Raw genomic sequence first — 19,353 nt, forward strand, 5'->3', positions numbered from 1 at the left:
CTTTGTGAGTTGGTTTTCGTGGATCAGCAAAGACTATTATGATTTTTTACTTTTCAAAAGGACAGATTACTAGGAAAAGGAGAAGGGGAAAAAAGAGAGGCGGCTGCATAGTCACAGTGGCTGCAGAGTCACACTGCTGGTCTGGCCACTTTGGGCGTGGGGCCGGGCCTGTGGGAGGAGGCTGGCTCACCTGCGAGGCGCACCTGCACTCCGACATCTGATATCGGTCCTGTGATGGTCCGTCCTTCAGACCCTCCCACCCCATCCCCTGCTGTTGCCCAGTCGGGGGAGGCAGCTCTGAGTGCAAAGCTGCCCCGTGGCCCTCTCCTGGCTGGACCCAACCCTGACCCCCAGGGACCCTCTGCTTGGATTCAGGCAGGTCCAAAGTAGAAGCAAACACCACCGCCGCTCAGCTAGTTCAGGTGACCTTGACTCAGGGAAGCCAGCGTTGTCAGAGAAGCATCTAGATCACGGTGGCCACGCAGCTGCATCCCACCGGCCCGTGTCCACGAGCTTCGCTCACAGAGCAAAGGGGCTAAATGCCGGCGTCTTGCTTAGCCCAGGCCTCGGCTCTCTGGCCTGGAGACTACGGGCTGGTCAGCTCCCTGGTGGGCTGGTCGTTCTTTGGTGGTGGTGGCAAGTTTGGGTGGAGATCAGTTGTGATGAGAACTTGGTGCTGAGCCCTTTACCTTCAAGCTCACGCTCTGGGGAAGGCAGAGCGACTCCTCCCGAGAAAACCCCCTCACCCAAGGACACACAGCCATGCCACATTTTAAAATCTTTATTTTTTTAAGTAAAGAAATTCCATTGAATCAAAGATAACAAAATTACAGTTTTTGTTGAAATGATCTTTGCTTACCACCACTCAGAATCAAAATAGAACCAAAAGTAAAATGAGAACATAAAATGGTCAAGGACACAGTTGTTTAGTGTAATTTCTTAATAAAGGTAAATATCCTCATATTTAGAAAAAATTGCATTGCTAGTTGCAAATCTTAAACACCTCGGTGCTGGAGGGTCCTGTATTTCCCCCAAACCCGGCAGCACAGAGGTTTTCAGGACACAAACTCAAAAATACATTATTTTCAGGGCAGCATTTTAAGTTTCAGAAAATCTAAATAAAACACAGAAAATCAAACAAAACAAACGAAAATTAGGAATGTGAAAGTGATGGTTCTCAAAAATCAATCTGGAAGCAGATCTGCCAACAGAAGAATGTGGTTGACTGGAGGATAGCCAAGAAAAGGGGGGCCCGCTGGCCCCCGCCCGCCCGCCCCTGGGTGTGCTAAGGCAGCCGCAGCGGCGGAAGTCAGAGCTCAGGTACAGTGAAGGTCTTCCTGAGGCAGTGGGAGGGGCCGGATCATCCAGACCTGGTGCGGAGGTGCCCGGAGGCCACGTGGGCTTGTGCTTTAGGTAACTGACCTAAAGCCCCCAAGAAAAACCCACTCCTCCACCCAAGGGTTTGGTCCGCCCACGGGAACAGCCAGGGAGGGGCGCGGCTGGCAGCACTGGCACCAGGGGGTCAGCAGCCACTCCGGGCGACTGCTGGCTGCTCCGTGTGGGTGTCTGGAAGGAGAATGCCCATCGAGTGAAAGGTATTTCTGTAGGTGCTATCAGGGGACTGTCCCCCACTTATGGCAATAGTAGATTTCTTGGCTAGTGGGAACCAGAAGCGGGCAGAGGCAGGGGATCGAGTTCACTACTGATTGACAGGAGTCCTGTTAAAAGTCTTAATCCACCGGTTAGACATTAACGTCAGCTTACTCATTAGCGGAACGTGAAAGCTTGAACCAGGTACATGCTAGGAAAAACAGTCCAGAAAACAGGGAGGGGGTGACTCCTCCAAAGGGGTCAGCTGCCTACTGGCCGGGGGTCTGAGAGTGGCCAGCCTACTGGCCAGAGGTCTCTCAGCAGCTGCTTCTAAAAGCTGCGGCAGCGTCCGAAGCAGGGACAGCAGCTGGCCCGGCAGCCAGAAGCGGCTCTTGGGTTGGGTGGGATTCCAGGTCTCACTGCCAGCAGGGGCCAGGCACCCTCCCGTCAGTTTCAGATACAGTTTAGCAAAAGCAATCCTAGTTGACTAGGAGAGGGGACTTCACTCTGCTCTGCTCGGGGATAAGGCAGGGAGGAGAAAAGCTTTCCTTCAATGGCCAGGTCTTGAAATGTGCGTAGGGGCTGGAAGAGCCTCTGGTTTTGCTGTGGTTTGGCTTCAAAATCCCACAGCAGAATCATTCAAATTCCAATGCCACAATACCGTTGTCACACCAGGGAATATTCTAGAGGCAAGTTAAGGCTTTCTGGACAAAGGAAACAATTCGGGATGACAGTGTGAGAGGAGGCTGCAGTGAAAGTTTCCCAAATTCCCCTGTCCCGCCTCAAGCTCCGAGGCCCAGGTTCTCTGAACTCGGTGGTGGTTAAACGATCTTGAGCTCCAGGAAGAGAAAAGCCTCTCACATCTCGCCAGCTGCCTGTCTGGCAAAGACAAACAGGCACACAACGCAGTGTTTGCCGGAGCTGGCGAGAGGGATGGAAGCCGCTGAGCTACAAAGCGGGCTCTCATTGGGATGCCGGGCAGAGGAGCCAGCTCAGCTGTGATGGGACCAGGCTTCCAGAAGCAACGAAGGGGTGCCCTGGGATGTCAATGCTGGGTCTGAGCCCGACTGGGCACATCCGTTTCCACGGGCCAGGGCTGCGGAAGCCAAGAGGGGAGGCCCAGGCAGAGGATGTGGAAAGAGATGAGGAGGACTAAGAGATGTGGCCGCCGCCTAAGGTGACCGGGACTCACGGACTCTGGGGCGCACACACCCCGGGTGGAGAAGGGAGCACCCCGGGTGGAGAAGGGAGCACCCTGCTCTCTCTGGCCCAGGGTGCCCTGGGGCGAGGCTGGAAGAACACGAGGCTCCTCCCTTCTGCTCTGCAGAGTGGGGCTGACTGCAGGGAGAGCAGCGGCTTTTCCCAAGTCAGCTGTACTCCCTCCTACCTCAGTGCAGCAAGGACTCGCTCTCCAAGTTGGCTAATCCTGACTTGACCTTGATGGGGATCAGCTTCCCAGGAGGCAGCCAGACCCCCGGGGTGGGGGGCGAGGGGCAGGGGGGGTGTAGGGGTGGGGGGGGCCGCAGGTGCTTCCTTCCTAGATTTGGACGGTGTTATTCCTGCAACAGGTTGTGGAGGGCTGTGCGATTTACACCCTTAATCTGATTTTTAAAACTTTTCTCCTTCCATCGGGTCCAAAGGCTCTTTGAGAATCCTGCCTTGTTCTCGCCCACACAAGACCTTCCCAGAGGCGCGCTCGCGGGCGGCAGAAAGGCCGCGGGAACCGGAGGAAGGAAAGAGCTGCCGCACAGGTTCTTAAGCAGGTTTGCAAATTCAGAGCCTCTGTGCTTCCATTCAGGGACAAACAAGCGGTTTCTTGTGAGGCACCCAGTCCCGCTGCCACTGCCGAGCCTGAGAGCTGCGGCGGGAACAAAGGGCTCCAGTGCGTGTCCTGAGAGCCAAGCCGCGGAAGTGCCCTTCGGAGCGTTCAGCTGGACCCGGGCCACGGCCTGGGGCGATTCCCGGTGTGTGGTGACAGAGGCTGTGGCCCAGCCCCCGCCCCCCATGGGGCCACCAGGACTGCCTCCTGGCCCAAGCACCAAGGATTTCTGGGGTCCCTGCAACGTGTGCTGACAACTTGGCGGTCCTGTCTCCTCCCCAGTGGAGCTGGTACCTGGTCCCCACTCTGTCCCAATAGGTCAAGGGATGTGACCTCAGGCAAAGAAAAGGAGAAGGAGGCTCTTGCTCCGGGGATGGAGGCCCAGCCCTTAAGCTATTGCTTCAGTTCCCTAAAGTCACAGTCTTGCCAAGCGAAGGCAGTAGCAGGAAATCTGACTGTGAATCTTCTAGATCAGGGCCAAGGCCGGGTGGAGGGGAAGTAACAGGGGAGAGGGGAGTAGCTTCCAGGTTGGGGGGCAGATGATAAAGTGCCGGATGTGTGCCGGAACAGGGGCAGGAAGCGCAGGGGAGAACCACCGGGAACCCCGAGGGACTGCGGCAGTGCTGCGCGAAGCTGAGACGGCGGAAATCCCAACCGTCAGGCGACGGCTGTCTGGGATGTCTCTAGTGGGGATGACCTGGGGATTGTCAGAAAACAGCATCTGGGGGCTACAGACAGTTCGGGGTCACCTGGACCAAGGCCCAAGCCACGTCCACCCTCGGCACCCAGGCCCTGGTGGCTGCCCGCCCCTCAAACATGCGCACAGGCCCCCGAGTTCTGCGACTGCTGTCCTGGGCCAAGGAGATGATGCAGGGACTTTTTTTTAAGTATTCAGGCAATTTCACTCATAGCTCTGTCTCGCTCCAGAGAACCATGCTGATGCTTCAAAGTGCAGGGTGTTTAGAGACTCAAGTACCACAGGATGGGAGGAAGGAGTACTTGAAACCTCGAGTGACATTTTTGTTGGAGAAGACACACTCTGGAAAGATCTATCTGACAGACTACAAACAGAGGCTATTTAAAAAAAAAATCTGGTTTCAAAATAACCCCCTTCTGGGGTTGGAAAGATCATTCTCTAACTTTTGAATTATTTGGTATCAAAAGCCAGAGTTAGAGAGACCTGGGTTAAAAAAATAAAATTACCATTGAGTGCTTTGAAAAACAGACAAACAAGCAACAAACAAACGCTTCTTCCTATGAAACGAGGGGCCATGAAATAAGGAAAAAAGGCAAACGACAGCGTGGGCTTCCGTGTGGACAGGAGAGCCCGCCCGGCCCCCCAGGGATGTTCTCTCAAACCTCAGGACACTGAGTTTGTCATTGAACGTCAGGACTGGTGGTGCTCTCGGCTGGCGACCTGCTGCAGCCCCCCTTTATGGGAGAAGACACGAAGTTCAAGTTTCCAGGGTCACATGGCCGGTGGGGGGGGGGACAGAGTCTGACGCAGCCCAGCTCCTTGCACCCTACCCAGGCCCCTTCCCAGACCTCACCCTGTGGTCACCCTGGGGTGGCCTCACTGCTCAGGTGGCTCCCGGAGGCTGAGACACCTCTGGCCACGCATTTCAACACGGGAGGCCGCCGTGCTTCGAGGGAAGGCCCCGCAGGGCGGCGTTTCCCCGCACTGGCCCTGTGATGAGAATCACCTGGGGCACTTGTCAAAAATTAAAATCCCCAGGCTCCCTCCCAACCGCGGGGCCAGCTTCTCTAAGGGGAGACACCTGGGAGGCTGAATTTTTAACTAGCGCCCCAGGTAACTCTCATCACGGGCAAAGTGGGGGAAACTTCGAGCTTCGCGAGGGTGGAACACTCGGGCGGGAGGCGCAGGTCCTCAGGCTCCCAGCTGGGCGGCCTCGTGAGCAGGGGCTGGGCCCACGTCAGGGCTCAAAACCATCACCACCGGGAACATACATCCTCACTGTCTTGGAGAAGCCTTTTGATTGGCAGAGCAAAACGGCTGTTCAGACATTTTTAATAGGGAAACTAGATGTGATTGGCTTAAAAGCAATCAGACGCTGAGACTGGACAGGGCGGGTGAGACCCCGAGGCCTGTCACCTTGGCTAACAAGGCAATGGAGAAAACCAATAACTAAGCACAAAAATAGCCCGGAGTTCCTGGGGACGGCTGCCTATTCTGAGACAGGTGTCCCGGGGCCACCGGTGGTTTGAGGTCCGAGCCAAGTCACTAAGGGAGACAGGACCTGAAACGGCCGGGGGGAGCGGTTCTGGGGTGCCGCTGGGGCGCACCAGAGTCCGGCCTCACTCCGCGTCCGCCTCCACCTGCTCGGTGTCGGAGCACTGCCACTTGTTGCGCTCCCACTGGCAAATGGCGTTGGCGTACTCCACCACCAGCTTGTCCATCCACGTCAGGGGCTCGGGGAACAGCACGGAGCCCTCGAAGAAGCCCAGGTGGCCCCCGTGCAGTGGCAGCACGAACATGACGTTCTCCCGTTTCTCTGCAGGGGCAAAGCAGCGGATGAGTCCCCATCCCTGCTCAGCGTCAGCGTCGGGTGGAGGTGGGAGAGTGAGTCAGCCTGTTTGCTCTGCCTGGTCCACTGGAGTGGGAGGGACGGTGTGGGGGACAGGCGAGACAGTGCCATCTAGCAGGTCAGGACAGCGGCCTGGCCCTGGCACCAGCCTTAAGAAACACTGGGATCTCTGGGATGTGCCTGCAGAGGAGACTCACCCAGTCTTTAGAGACCCCACCCCCAAGACTTCCCTGGCGTCACCCAGAACGACTGAAGCAGAATTCTTCGAGTGTGTATGAGACGGGGGGCCCAGGCGTGGGGTCCCCAACTGCTTTGATTGCACAGACAAGTGGCTCCCACCTCTGTGTACCCCATCACCTGGGACGTTGCCTTAGAATGCAGACTCTGATTTGACGGGCGAGGGTACGAGGGTCTGCATTTTGGACAATGCTAGTGCTTTGGGGGAGGCCAGATGTGGAGCAGGTTCGCAGCAATAATCTCTCCTTTATGGAGGACCAGGTGGACTCAGGGGTGCCCTGCTTTTTCCCTAAGGCATGTTAAAGGCTAGATCGTGACCTGAAGCTGCAAGTCGTGTGAAAGGATGCCCGGGCTCTTGGCACACGTGAAACGGTGCGCTGATGATGGCTGACCTGGAGCCTGACACTGCGAACCCACGTTTGAGACAGGCCCAAGGTGGGGTGGGGAGGAAAGGACATCAGTGAAGGTGTGTGCAGCAGGAGGGGCAGCCAGGTAGGCCAGATACCTGAGGAGACCTGTCTTCCCCAGGAATGACTGTCCTGGCTCCTGGGGGGTGGCTCCGTGCCTCTAGGGCTCTTCCCTGTATTCGTGCCTCTGGCTCTGCGGAGCCCTTTTCTTGGGGGTCCCTTTGCGCTTTCTTTGCCGTGGCCACTTCACAAAGCCCCAAGTGGTTGCTTAGACTGGTGCACCAGGCCCCACATGCACAGGAGGAAACAAGTCGCTTTCCCACAGCCGCACGTGTGGGCTCCTTCTGCGCAGCCCGTGGTCTGGGGGCTGACGGGAGCATCTGTCACAGCCTTCCCACAATGGCAGTGCATTCCAGGCAGCACTCCTGGGCTCTGGGGGCAGCTCCCCCCACCTATATCTTTAACTCTCCCTAGTTTGGGGCCGGAGAAAACCAGTCTCCCTCTTTCTGCAGGTGAATGGATGTTTACAGGGAGGGGTGGGGCGTCTGGGCCTGGATTCCACGCACAATAACTTAGGGGCTCAATGTTTGCATCGGCCCCTCTCCCCAGCTTCTCTAATTTCTGCCCAGCACAGAGGGAGACTGTGAGGAGCCGGAAGCAAAGACACGCCCCGTGGGTGCCGTCCTTGGCTTGTCAGTCGTGTATATCTTGTCAGTCGTGTCCTCAAAGCAGGCGAGAGGCTGCCTGCCACAGGGGTCGCAGACTTGTTTTGCTTTCAGGGTAAGTTTTTTAAGTCTAAAGATGTCCCTTTAAGTAAAACTCTCAAGCATGACAGATCATGACCTCGCACAACAACTACGCAGACGCCAGCAGACACCAGCGGGCTCCCCCAAGCCCCTCCTGGCGCTGGCGAGAGATGACAGTCCTGCCACCCCTACCCTGGGGGACGGCCAGGCTGACCTTCCCAGGAGCTGGCCAGCTTGGGGACAGCGACAGTGTGCGGCGAGGCTGAGCAGGGCCAGCAGGAAGGACACTCACCTGAGAGAGACTTTGGGATGGTGAGAAGACTCTCGTGCACCAAGGGGTCATCAGCTGCGTTCACCAGCATGAGAGGCACGTAAATCTGCGCAAGAAAATAAAGTGGAATGAAACGATCCACTACCTTCCTTAGACCACATTGATAAATTCTCGACCACACGTGTCACAAGTGCCTCTGTGATGGCGGTACTGGCTGGTGGGGGCAAAGCGACCCCCTGCAGTGATGAAGCATTGTGCCCACTGGCACAATGATGCCAATGTTTTCCACGAGCTCTGGATTAGCCATTCCTTCCAGAAAAATGAATTTACCAAGAGTTAAGTCCCCATTCCCTCATTCACACTGTGGATGGGGATAAATGGAGCTCGTGCCACTCCAGACAACAGAACCTTCCAGAAGAATCTGAAGGGTGGAAAGGAGAAAGCTGGGGGATTTTGGGATGGGTCAAGAAGACTCAGGCAGGAATGGCTGTCTGGTCACTTTAAGGGTTCCTTGGGGGAACAAGGTCACAGAGGGACAGTCTGGTTTGGCACCAGGAGCCAGATTCTGGCTGCGCCTCCAGTGGAGTGGAGGAGGAGGAGGAAGCCCACTCCAACCCGCCCTGGCCCGCCCCCCCACTCACCCTGTGCAGGTACCGCAGGCAGCTCTCCTCCTCGTAGTACTCCTTCAGGGAGGTGTAGCCGTGGAACTTCCTGCAACACACAACAGGCAGAGGGAAGGAGACTCGTCAGAGACAGGACAGGAGTTCAGGGCTCACTTGATTGCTGCTCAGATCCCCGCCATGGGCCGCCAGATCAGTAGAACATCCAGCAGTAGAGTTAGGGTTTAGGAACACCGGGTTTGGTGTCTGGGTTCAAATCCTGGCTCTCAGACTTATTGGCTGTGTGCCCTCAGGCAGAGGGCATAACCTGGCTGTGTGCCCTCAGGCAGAGGGCACAACCTCTCTGAGCAAGTACATAAAATGGAGCCAAGGACAGGACCGCCCACCATGACACCGAGAGTTGTGACAGGAAGCACCCCCTAGTCAGGGCGGCCCGCAGCGGTTACTCAGGACTTGGTCTACAGTCACTACCAGCAGGCATCACATCTTTTGAAGCGACACAGAACCGGATCTCACCATAGATTCTAAGAAACTGAAATTCAAAGACATTTTCCAGAACAACCTATTGGATGAACACTAGCTTGCTTTCGACCATGTTCAAAGTATCAAATGACCATTTAAGGGGTGATTTTTAAAGAATATGTCGAGATCAGAGATCAGTTGACCTTAGCTGTATCCTTGATCGGATACTCTGGCACCTGCAGGTTGTACTCAGGTGCCTGGAGGGGTCTCGGGTGGGATTTAAGGGCAAAGTGGGTGGGGGCTGCAAATTACATTCAGGGGAGGGTCTTCACGCCCCTAAGAAAGTGGGTCTGCCTTTTTCTTTTTTTGGTGACACAATCCTCTTACTCTGTTTTTACTTTTTTTTTTTTAAAGATTTATTTATTTATTTATACAAGCACTGGGTACAGTCAGAAGCTCATGAGGGTGAGAGAATTCACCAGAGCCAGAGCGGGGAGCAGAGCAGGCAGAAGGACCGAAGTACACTGCTGAGGGGAGCAGCGGGCGGCAGGAGAGGTCTGCGCGCCATGTGGGACCCTCCTCCGGTGGCCGGGGAACAGCCAGGGATTGAACCGGAGCTGTAGAGGCTGCGGGCAGCCTTGCAACCCAGAGCTCAACCGCTGCGCCACCGGGGAGGCCCATGTTTTTAATTTACTGTTGCCAGGGAAACAGACACGCACAAGAACTATTTCCTTATGCTTTTACTCCCTGGTGAATGCAGATGGTGTGCCCTGAGGTACACGGGGCAGGGCAGGGACCACCAGGTGGGTGCACCCCAGCCCCCCAGTCCCTGCCCGGCAGGAACACAGAGCCAGGGACTGGAGAGAACTCAGAGACACCAGACATTTGGACTTTTTCTGTCAAAGTTTCAATTATTAGACCCTGGACATATATTCAAAGGGAAAAAACAGTCCTGACCCCAATGGGGCCTGAGGAAGCCCCAGTTTGGGGCAGCCCCGCCTCCCGCCAGCACCCGCCGCGTGACATCACCTCATCACGTTGTCGTCGATCTGCATCAGGGACGTGGCTGTGTAGAGGCGGCTCAGGTCTGTGTCCTCCAGGCTCTGTGGCTTCTTAACGTGGTCTCCAAAAAGAGCTTGCCTAGGAAGAGACACGACGCAGATGAGATGAGACAGCGGGTGATGAGCCGGAGCACCACGCTGTGCACTGGAGTATCTTCCAGTTTTATTTGTCAACTACACCTTGGTAAAGCTGAAAAAAGTTTTTTTTTAAATCTCAAAAAGCAGATGATAAACACCCCCAGTGGAGCCTGCTTCCTCGCTCAGAGGCAGCCAGGAGAGCAGAGCATCTGTGGAAAGTCGGAAATAGCCCCTTCAGCCTTCAGAATGTTCCAGAGGGTGAGCTCGCACTGCTGACTGGGGAACCGTGGCAGAAAGATGCACTTTCATTTCAGGGGCAGTGAGACAAACTAAGGGTTGGGTTTGAGCTCAGGAGAGTGTAACCCAACTCTCCCCGCAGGGTGGGCTGTGCAGGAGTGCTGGGCAGTCGGCCAAACAGTCGGGGACCTCAGTCTAAAGCCGGGGGCCCTGTCTTTACGCTAGTGTTGGCAGGACCTGGCCCTTTGAGGAGCTGTTGCACTGCTACCAAGGAAGACAGGCAGTCTGGCTGGCATTTGGGCAAGTCTATGCTCCCCAGTGTGTAGGCTAAGAAGCTAATGTCTATTCAGAAGAGTAATTGTCTCTACTTCTCGGGAGTGGACAATGGAGGTGGAGGTCAGGCGCACACAGGCCGGCCTCCGCCCTGGCTGGGGCTCCCGGCCCACGGCAAAGGAGGCCCAGTGTCTCCTGAGGCCTGGGAAAGTATCATCATGGAAACGACACGTAGCCCCACACAACCTCTCCCGAAGCAACAGCAGATTTCCCTAGCGTTAATTGTTTTCAAAAGATAGTTGGGAAGATTCTATACCTGTGGACTGAACCCCCAACTTAAAGTATCCCTGACATTTCTAAAGGTTTGATTTTCTGTTTTAAACCCACTTAGAGCACATCCAAAGATCTGTCCCAGTGGATTAAGAATTTCATGGTGAACCTTTGGGACTAATTAATCAGCGCCGAGAGCAGGCCCTGGGATGACACAAACATTCCCCGGAGAGTCACTTTCCATTTCGGGGGTGCAGAGAGGCAGACAGAGGCCTAGGACTTGGTGTCGAAGGCGTGGCTTCACCCCTTCTGCATCCAGACCTCAGCTGAGCCGACTTGGGGCCCAGCCACAACTGGTGCCCGACATCAGAGCCCAATGGGCAGCTGTGCCCAGCCTGCCTGGGGAGCATGAGCCCTCCCCCCTAAACCCCCCCACCCCGGGATGGGGTACAAATTATACTCTGGGTGCCCATTATGTGCCAAGGAATGAAAATATGCCTCAGCGTTTCACAGCTTTACAGCTGCATTAAGGGCACAGGACTCACACCCAGAAGCAACAGCAGCACCATCTGGGGTGGAGGGTGGGCTGCCTGGAAGAGGAGGGCTGAGGTGCACCTGACAGCAGAGATGTTGGGATGGTATTTGCAAAGGCAAATATGGTGTGGGACAGGCCGGAGGCTGGAGAGGCCGGGAGGTGTGGGGAGGGGCAGACCACACCGATGGGCACAACCACCGGGATGAAGCTGTCGCCAGCCTGTAAGTAATCACCAGGGAGAAGGCCTCACTAGCAGTGAATGCGACCCTAAGGATATGTCAGTGTCACCCAGGTGGGGCTCTGAGCAGAGGGGCAGGACAGTTGTGGGGATGCACAGTGGCACAGAGGCTGGACTTCCCTCATGTGGCTGCGTGGCAAGAGTCTTGGTGCCCAAGCACGAAGCCTCCTAGGAGAAAGCTCCCCAAGCAACGGCAAGCCGCCCCCGGGACGGCCCTGCCTTGGGAAGGGACGGTGCAGACGTGGCTCCTCCTCGGGGTTTACTGGGATTTAGGAGGAGAAAGCCACTTGGGGAGCCTGATAGCTCCTGTCCAGGTCTTAAGGCTGTCGGCCACCAGTCACCGCCTCTGCCTTCTTATCTCCTTCCAAGAGGGACAGGAGCTGTGGCTCTTAGGGACACGCCACGCACTCGGGCGGGAGCTGTCCCCAGCACGCGGGGCGCACCTGTGCGACAGGATGATCTTCTTCATGTTGTCGGCCATGAGGAAGTTGTAGAAGCGCCGGCACTGGTCCCACTGCATGAAGGTCTCCTGCGCCCTGGAAGAAGCACAGGCAGTGAGGGGGCCTGCGGGAGCGCGGCCACGGGGAGGGGCGGGCACGGGTGCCGTGCGGAACCCGAGACGCGAGAGAAACCCTTGAGGGCAGCAGCTTTGGGGTGACACTTCAACCCCCTCTTCCAGCAATGCGGCTCCCCTTAGCCATGGGAACCCCCAGTACCAAAGCCTCCACTGCCCCAGGGCCTCTACCCCAAGAGCAAGCTTTTCTGAGCTGACAATGAGGGTGGAGGGGGAGCGGCTGTGCAGAGGGACAGTTTGGGAAAGGGACCCTGTGTGCGACTCAGAACAAGGTCAGCTCTCAGGGGGAGAAGCGGAAAAGCACCACGTGGCGAGAAAACAGAGCCAGGTTGAGCCCCAAGTCCAAGGTGGAAACGGTGCGGAGAATGTTTGTGGGGAGGGTTAGCTTTCCCATCACAAAATGGGCGCCAAAGCCAAGGGGCTTCGGCTCTCTGGGCACGGAGCAGAGTGGGGAGAGGAGGAGCCGGGGGAGAAAGCGTCTAATACCCACACGATCCAATCTCCTGGCTCAACCAAGCTGCGGCTCAGGGCAGGGGGGCCCCGAGACCAGGCAGCTTTTCTGCGCTCTTTGAGAAAAATGGAGGGTGAGAACGAGTCGGGGGTGGGGAGCGGGCAGAGAAGGAGAGAAACAGAGAGGGAGGGGAGGCAGGGGCGCTGCAGGTTCAGCCTGGTGAAGAATTTCTGGGGTGTGGAACTAGGACATAGCCGGGTTCCTTAACGAGGCCTGGGAGGCTCCAAGGACACTTTCCCCGGAACGCCACCACGCCGGCCCGAGGACTGTGTTCATCTGGGGAGGCAGGGGGTTCCCTGCAGACTCTGTCCATCGTAATCATGTAACAAAATTGTTGAAAAAACCACCCCCATATCATAAAATGCACCACCGGAACCATTTTCAAATGAAGTGCTCACTGTTATATAGCAACCCTCCTTCACGTCTGCCTGGCTGGGCTTGGGCAGCGAGGGGCACCCCGTGGCTGGAGAGGCTACCTCCGCCCCTTCCACCCACCAGAGCATTTTCCCTGAGGCGGTGCTTGTATGGGGGTGGGACTGGGGAGACGACAGGCAAGCTGGACACCCTCGTTTCTCTACTAAAGAAATTCACAAGATCCCCAGGACAAGCCCTCAGGGCAGCTCAACAACCCACTGTGGGAAAGCCAGGCTGTTTCCAAGGCCGGTATCCTGCCCACAGTTTTGTCTAAACGTAGCAGCCTTTTGCCCTAGCTGGAGGCCGACGCGGGTGGACTGGCCAGTCCCCGGCCAGTCCCCAACACAGCTGCAGGCCCAGCCTGCCGAAGGCGCCGCCATGGGAGGGAGTTAGGAACCGTGAGGCTCTCTTGTCTTAAATGCCTTCCGAGTCCGGAGTTGGCCCATTGAAAGTAAAAAGAGAGGAAATCTACACCGCTTGGCACGGAACATGGACCTGGTTCTTTCATGCTAGAAGAGAAATGCGGGCCAAGAGGCTGAGGCGTGCGACGCACACCCCCCACCCCCAGGTGAGGGCTGGTCCTCTGGGAGCGGCATGCTGGTTTGTTGCTCTGTCAGTGGCTCAGCTGCCATGGGGGTCTGCGAGGTCCTGGGGCACGGCCTGTCTCCCACACCTGGCCACCTGCATTTTAGGGTTTCCTCAGGAACGAAGGCCCGATTTTCCTGACCCCACAAAGCAGCCCTTGCCTTTTGACTGGGCGAGGTCATGGGACCGTCTGCCCGCTTGCGGGAGCATCCTCATCCCTGGCAGGATGTGTAGCTGACAGAAGCAACGACCAGCGAGTGAATGAACCTGGGGGGGATTGCCTGGCACACCCACCCCTCCCTTGTTCGCCCTGTCTGGTCATGAGTCATTGCATGAAAGGCTACTCAAGGGCCTCCTCCATCAAGGTGACTGGAGGATGGGGGTGGAGGGAGGCCGGGTCTGACCACACACGTTGCCAGGGCAGCTGCCCATGTGAAGGGAACAGGTCTGCTGGCTGTGGGGTCACTTGGGGGCAAGGGTAGCCCCCGGCAGCGGCTCAGCACACAGTGACCTGGGAGCTGGTTCAGCAGCAACTAGCTTCACTAATGGCCAGCGGGCACCTGCATCACTGGCCACCGGTGTCAGAGCCAGCTGGCTCTGGCTGGAGGGGAGTCCCCAGGGCTGGGAGTCTAGGGGGAGGGGCTGGTCAGACAGGTGGGTCTCTAGACTCATCTAGGAGGGATTTACCGGCAGGGTCCTGTGTAGCCCTGCAGGGCAGCCAGGCCCCTCATGCTCCAGATGGGGCTGCCAGTGTCCCTGTGCTGAAAAGACCCATCGCCCTCAAGCTGGTGGAAAGAGAAAGGTGACACTAGTTTAGAGTAAACTGCTCTCCAGTGAGTGGTCTTGTTAAAATGTGAGGGGTCCCGACCCCCGGGAAGCTCTGTGCCCACGTGCAAAGGAACCTCCCTGACTGCATCCTTCCAGGAGTGGGGCCCACAGGGTCTCAGTGAGCCCATGTTGTCACGGTCGTTAGAGGTGGGAGGTGTCTGGGGCCTCCAGGGGGCTATGCAGACTGTCACTGCACCTCCCAGATTCGAGCTCCTGGAATCTTCTTTTTGCTTAGTTCTGACACCCTAGTTTGCCAACTGCGCCAATCATGAGTTCTTGCCAACAGCAGAGGGTGCTATGGCAGTGGAGTGAAATGAAGCTGCTGTCATTTAAGATTTGGGGTATTGCAAAAAACCCCAACTTGTTCCACGACCTGCTGCTTGTCCACTCCAGGGTGCTCACAGCATTTCACAGTGCCTGGTGCAGGGAGGGACTCGAGCAGTGTTCATGGGACAGCTGACAGGCTGCTAAGAACAGGAGGTGCCCCGGCCGGGCTCCTCCCTGCCCGCCTACTGTCTAGGACGGGGCAGGGTAGGAGCTGGCTGAGTATGGTTTCATGATGGCTGTGAACCGGGAGTTGAATAATTCCAGGCAAACCAAGGTAACGGGAGCAGAAGACGACGCCCAGGTGAGGATGAGGGCTGTAACCGAGTCCTGCCACTCGAGAGCTGGAGACCACTGAGGGCCCCGGCTAACCATGGCGAACATGCTGGCCTGGCTGACTCATGCTGGGGGCTGCAGGTAGGAGACCCAGGAGAGACCGCCTTTCCTCGAGGCCCACATGGATGGCCGCTGGCAGGTGAGGACACGGGGCCTCCCGGCCCACAGAGGCAGCCCTCCCGTAGGGAGGAGCTCACTGGGGTCCCAGGCCCAGTTCTCGGGTCCTGGTTTGGCAGCTCCCTGTGCTCTTTCAGGACCCCAAGGTTCTGCAAACTCCAGGGAGACCACCTCAAAGAGACAGCTCGTGCGGGGGGCTTTGGGCTTATTTGGTATGGGGCTGAACCCCAAATGCAGATGCATGTCCCAGACTGAGGAGGCTGAGAAGCCAAACAGGTGAAGCCAAGGCCGAGAAGCGTCTGCTTGGCCAGCCTCTGCATGCCCTGGCCTGCCTGGACCAGCAGGGGCCTCGCATGAGCGCAGTCGGGGGACCAGGTGGTAGGGTGTAGGGGGGAGGAAGGGGGGGCGGGGTCACTCACCTCAGGGCGCTGTACCCCTGGCACACGCTGACACAGCACAGGACCTTCTCTTGGTTGGCCTGAGTCTCCCCCAAGTATTTACACACGATGTTACCCCCAAGGCTGAAGCCCACGACCACGAGCTGGGTCAGGGGGTACGTCCTCTTGATGTAGTTGACCATGGCTCCAAATTCCCAGGTGCAGCCTGTGGGCAGAGGCAGGGTTGCTCAGTCATTTATTTTTTTATTTTGATGTTTCATAAAATCCATTTATTAAAAGCAAAAATGCATGCGCTAAAAAATCCACAGGTTTGCGTATATTCGAGGTAGGACGTATGCTTGATCATCTTTAGTGCTACAGGATTGGAGAACATTCGAGATGGAGGGTTACTAAGTGGATGGAGAGAGAGAGAGAGAGAGAGAGAGAGAGAGAGGTGTATGTGAGACAGACAGACACTTCTCTGTGGCTACCTGGAAAGAAGTGCCCCTCGGTATCAGATGGAGCACCTGAGGTGCCTACTTTTTAGGTGGTTGTGGGCAGCCCTAACCCTCTTGGACATGAGAACAGCCGTTCAGGGGGTGTGGGAGCGCAGATGTGCTCACAGCTGTGAACCAAGGCAGGTGCCCCCTTGGGGTTCGCTTCTCAGGCTGCAACCTGGATAATGGCTGCAACGTGTACAATGGCTCCTGGTGTTAAGACAGGATGGAGTGTTGCTATTTACAGGCTCTTGTCAGCATGGGGGAGGGAAGGAAAGACACACGTCAGACCACGGGGACAGCCTGGACCCTCTGTGGGGTTAAAGTGATAGGATAAATATCCTCGATGATGTAAGAACAGGGCGCTGAGGGAGGCAGGCCCATTCAGGAACACACAGAGGAGACCTCGAAAGGGAGGGGGTGTTTGGGCCCCGCTTCCCTGGGGGGGTGATCTCAGTTGAGTCTCCTGGGGAAGATGGTGAAGTCATGTCTCTGCAGCTCTGCTAACGGAGAGGGCTAGCAGCCCCGAGGGTGAAACCCCGCATCCTCCCAAGCATCAACCCTAGGCCCTGGGGGAGCCTCATTGGATTTAGTGGAGACAGTGAGGGACGTGGGCAAGAGGCTCACCATGGACAGACCAGCACGAGGAGAGGAAGGATCTAGAATGGAATACAAGGGCCTCCTGGGCGCCCCACCCCCCCAGAAGCTGAAGATCGGGACCAGGCCCAGGAATCTGCATTAAACTTTTTTTTTTGACAGGCAATTCACACATGTGGCACCAAATCCACACAAGGTAATGACGTGGTAAACGGTAACTTCCTGTATTCTCTTGTGAGACCAGTGGTGGCAGACATACTGTTCAGTATCTTGTTTCGACAACGTGTCCTGCAAACCAAGGTACCCTCTTTTCAGAGAGCGCCCAGGCGATGAATTTACATGCGTGTCCACCCTTGTGCCGTCACCCAGCTCAAGATGTGAAACAATCCTGACACCCCTGCCTCTTCCTGAAAACATCCCTCACTGTGACAGGGATGGACATCCGGGCAAAGGATGCTGAGACCAAGGGGGAGATTGGGGTTCGGGAGGGGAGTCTGGGCAAACCCTGAGAAGGAAGCGAGCTGTGATCCCCACTTTTCTCCCTCCTGAGTGGGCCAGGATGCAGGCCTCCCACCAGGGCAGAGAGGGTGGGGCTGGGGGCTCCAGAGGAGGTAGGCTGGTCCCCCTTGGGCTCCTCCCATTGGAATTTGAAGGCAGATTGTTGTCCTCACCCGGCACCTCATCCAAGCGTGTCTTTTCACAGAGGTAGCAACAGAAGGACAGGGCAGCTCCGGGGAGCACTGGGTCTAGAAGGGGGGCTGTGCTGGAGGAAGGAGGGCTTCACACACCCTCAGCTGCCCTCACAGCTGCACAGCCACTCCACAAAGGAAACATTTAGAAATCCTGAGCTGTCTGTTCACCTCCCACAGACCAGAGGAGAGAGGGGGCCCTGGGGGCAGACTGCAGGGCCCACCCTCAGGGGTCTCAGATGCTCCCACCATTCCTCCGAGTTCTAGTTTTGTAAGAAAAAAGCCCTGAGGTGGGTAGCTCAACAATGGGGGTGCACTTGACACAGCTGAATGTATACTCAGCACTTGAAGTGGCCAATCTAGATTTCTAGATTTTTCTCTAACGCAGCAGCGTTCATCAATCTGAGTACAATTTAGAGTCACCTGGTGTCTGGGCCTGCCCCAGCCTCACTAAGCTGGGGCCTGGGGTGGGAGCGGCCGGGTGCTCTCTCACAGGCGTGCGCATGACTGCAGTGTGCTTGCCGGGGCTGGCACCCCCAGTGAGGAACAGGGCCTTCCATCCACCAGGTTAAGAAAGCCTCATCCAGGCCACCACCCCCCGCCCCCCCCTTTCAAGATTCCTTCCCTGTCCAGTGCAGTAAGCAACCTCCACACGTGGGGGCGCTGTGCTCACTTCTGGAAGCTTCTGAAGACAGCCACTTCCTGAAGATGTCCTCAAAGCCAGGTTTCCTCCCCATGCAGGCAGTGCTTCCGCCATATCCATCAAACACAGAACCCAGCAGCCCTCAGAGCCTGCACACAGCGACCCCTGCTGGGCGCTCCCGTGAGGCCGAGCTTGGCTGCACCAGCTTGCTGTCCGAGGTCCTCAGACGTGATCTTGGCCCAGCAGCACCAGCACTGCTGGGGGTGTGTTCAGAATGTGGGGTCTGGAGTCCCACCCCACCTCTGGAATTTCTTGATTTGGGAGGAGAGGTGGGGAGCCAGAATGTGCCTCTCTAACAGATTCCATGAGGTGCTGTTCCTGCTGGTCCAGGGCCCCCCTGAGACCAATGTCCAGGGGAGACCAGTGTCCTCACTGACAGGAGGGGTGGCTGGCACCCATTTTCTGTTTCCTTCTTGAAAAGATGCTTCACGTCACTCACAGTCACAAACATGCAACTTACAGGCACCAAGAAACTGTCTTCACCGCCCATGTTAGAGTCCACAGTGGGCAGGACCCTGAGCCTGCCCACCCCAATGCCCTGCGGGGCAGCCTTCAGAGGCCACATGCTCACACCTATCAATGTTTTTGAAAAACACATCCCTTTGGTTCAGAAATTCCACTTTGGGGACTTCCCACCACCGATGTGTGCAGACACGCATGCAAGTGAAGGGTGCCCCCGGCCTAGCCAGTGCAGAGCAGAGCAGAGGACCAGCCATCCACATGCCCAAGGAGAGGGGGCGTCACACCAGGCTCCAGACGCTCCATGCGCTCCCTGTGCCTGTGTCCATGCGGCCTCTCTCTCTCTCCTTTTTCTTTTTTCCTTAATAAACTTGCCGAGTGCAAGGACAAGAAGACAAAACCAGTGCTGACAAAGAGCGGGCAGAGTTCCACCTGCTGTCGTGCAGTGGTGTGGAGTGACCAGCTCCATCCCCTGAGGGGCAGAGCCCGGGTGGGGGCCTCTCCTGAGCACCTGGCCTTGGAGGGAGTGTGTGTCACACACGCCTGATGGAAAACTCGCCGCCACGCTAGTGGATGTCGATGTTTGGGGAGGGGCTCAGGGTCGGGGGAGATGGAACTTTACTCGTTGGACGTAGACTTTTCCGCATTTGAATGTTTTTTACCATCTCTACACATGACATTTTCAGCACAGACCCAGCCAGTTAGGAAAGAATAATTAAAAAAAAAAAAAAAAAAAAGCACACCCCTCAGACCCGTGCTGGAGAAGCCAGCTGACCCCAGGGTGGACCGGGGCTCATGCTGGGGACTTTTGGGGGCTGCTGAAGAAAAGCTCCCGGGGACTTCTCTTAAGCTGTTTCTACTACCTTCACTCCGCTCCCATTTTCTCAGGGTCCTGCCCACTGGGCTTTGTTCTAACACTGAGTGAGTGTCTGCTTGGCGGCGACTCCATACA

At 56.7% G+C, this 19,353-nt stretch overlaps 1 protein-coding gene across 1 annotated transcript in view; it reads right to left on the reverse strand.

The window, feature by feature from the left end:
• Window positions 1–733: 733 nt before the first annotated feature.
• ABHD2 (abhydrolase domain containing 2, acylglycerol lipase) overlaps window positions 734–19,353 on the reverse strand; it is a 74,287-nt gene continuing 55,667 nt past the window's right edge. Inside the window, exons 6-11 of the mRNA XM_037510002.2 lie at window positions 15,499–15,682; window positions 11,834–11,926; window positions 9,728–9,838; window positions 8,258–8,327; window positions 7,638–7,722; window positions 734–5,922 (exon numbers count right to left, since the gene is read on the reverse strand). Coding sequence (XP_037365899.1) covers window positions 5,726–5,922; window positions 7,638–7,722; window positions 8,258–8,327; window positions 9,728–9,838; window positions 11,834–11,926; window positions 15,499–15,682 — 740 coding nt within the window. The 3' untranslated portion in view covers window positions 734–5,725. The remainder of the gene's footprint in view (window positions 5,923–7,637; window positions 7,723–8,257; window positions 8,328–9,727; window positions 9,839–11,833; window positions 11,927–15,498; window positions 15,683–19,353) is intronic.

This window comes from Talpa occidentalis, unplaced genomic scaffold (assembly GCF_014898055.3).
Source record: "Talpa occidentalis isolate TD23 unplaced genomic scaffold, MPIMG_talOcc4v2.1 talOcc4.14, whole genome shotgun sequence".
Classification (NCBI taxonomy): domain Eukaryota; kingdom Metazoa; phylum Chordata; class Mammalia; order Eulipotyphla; family Talpidae; genus Talpa; species Talpa occidentalis.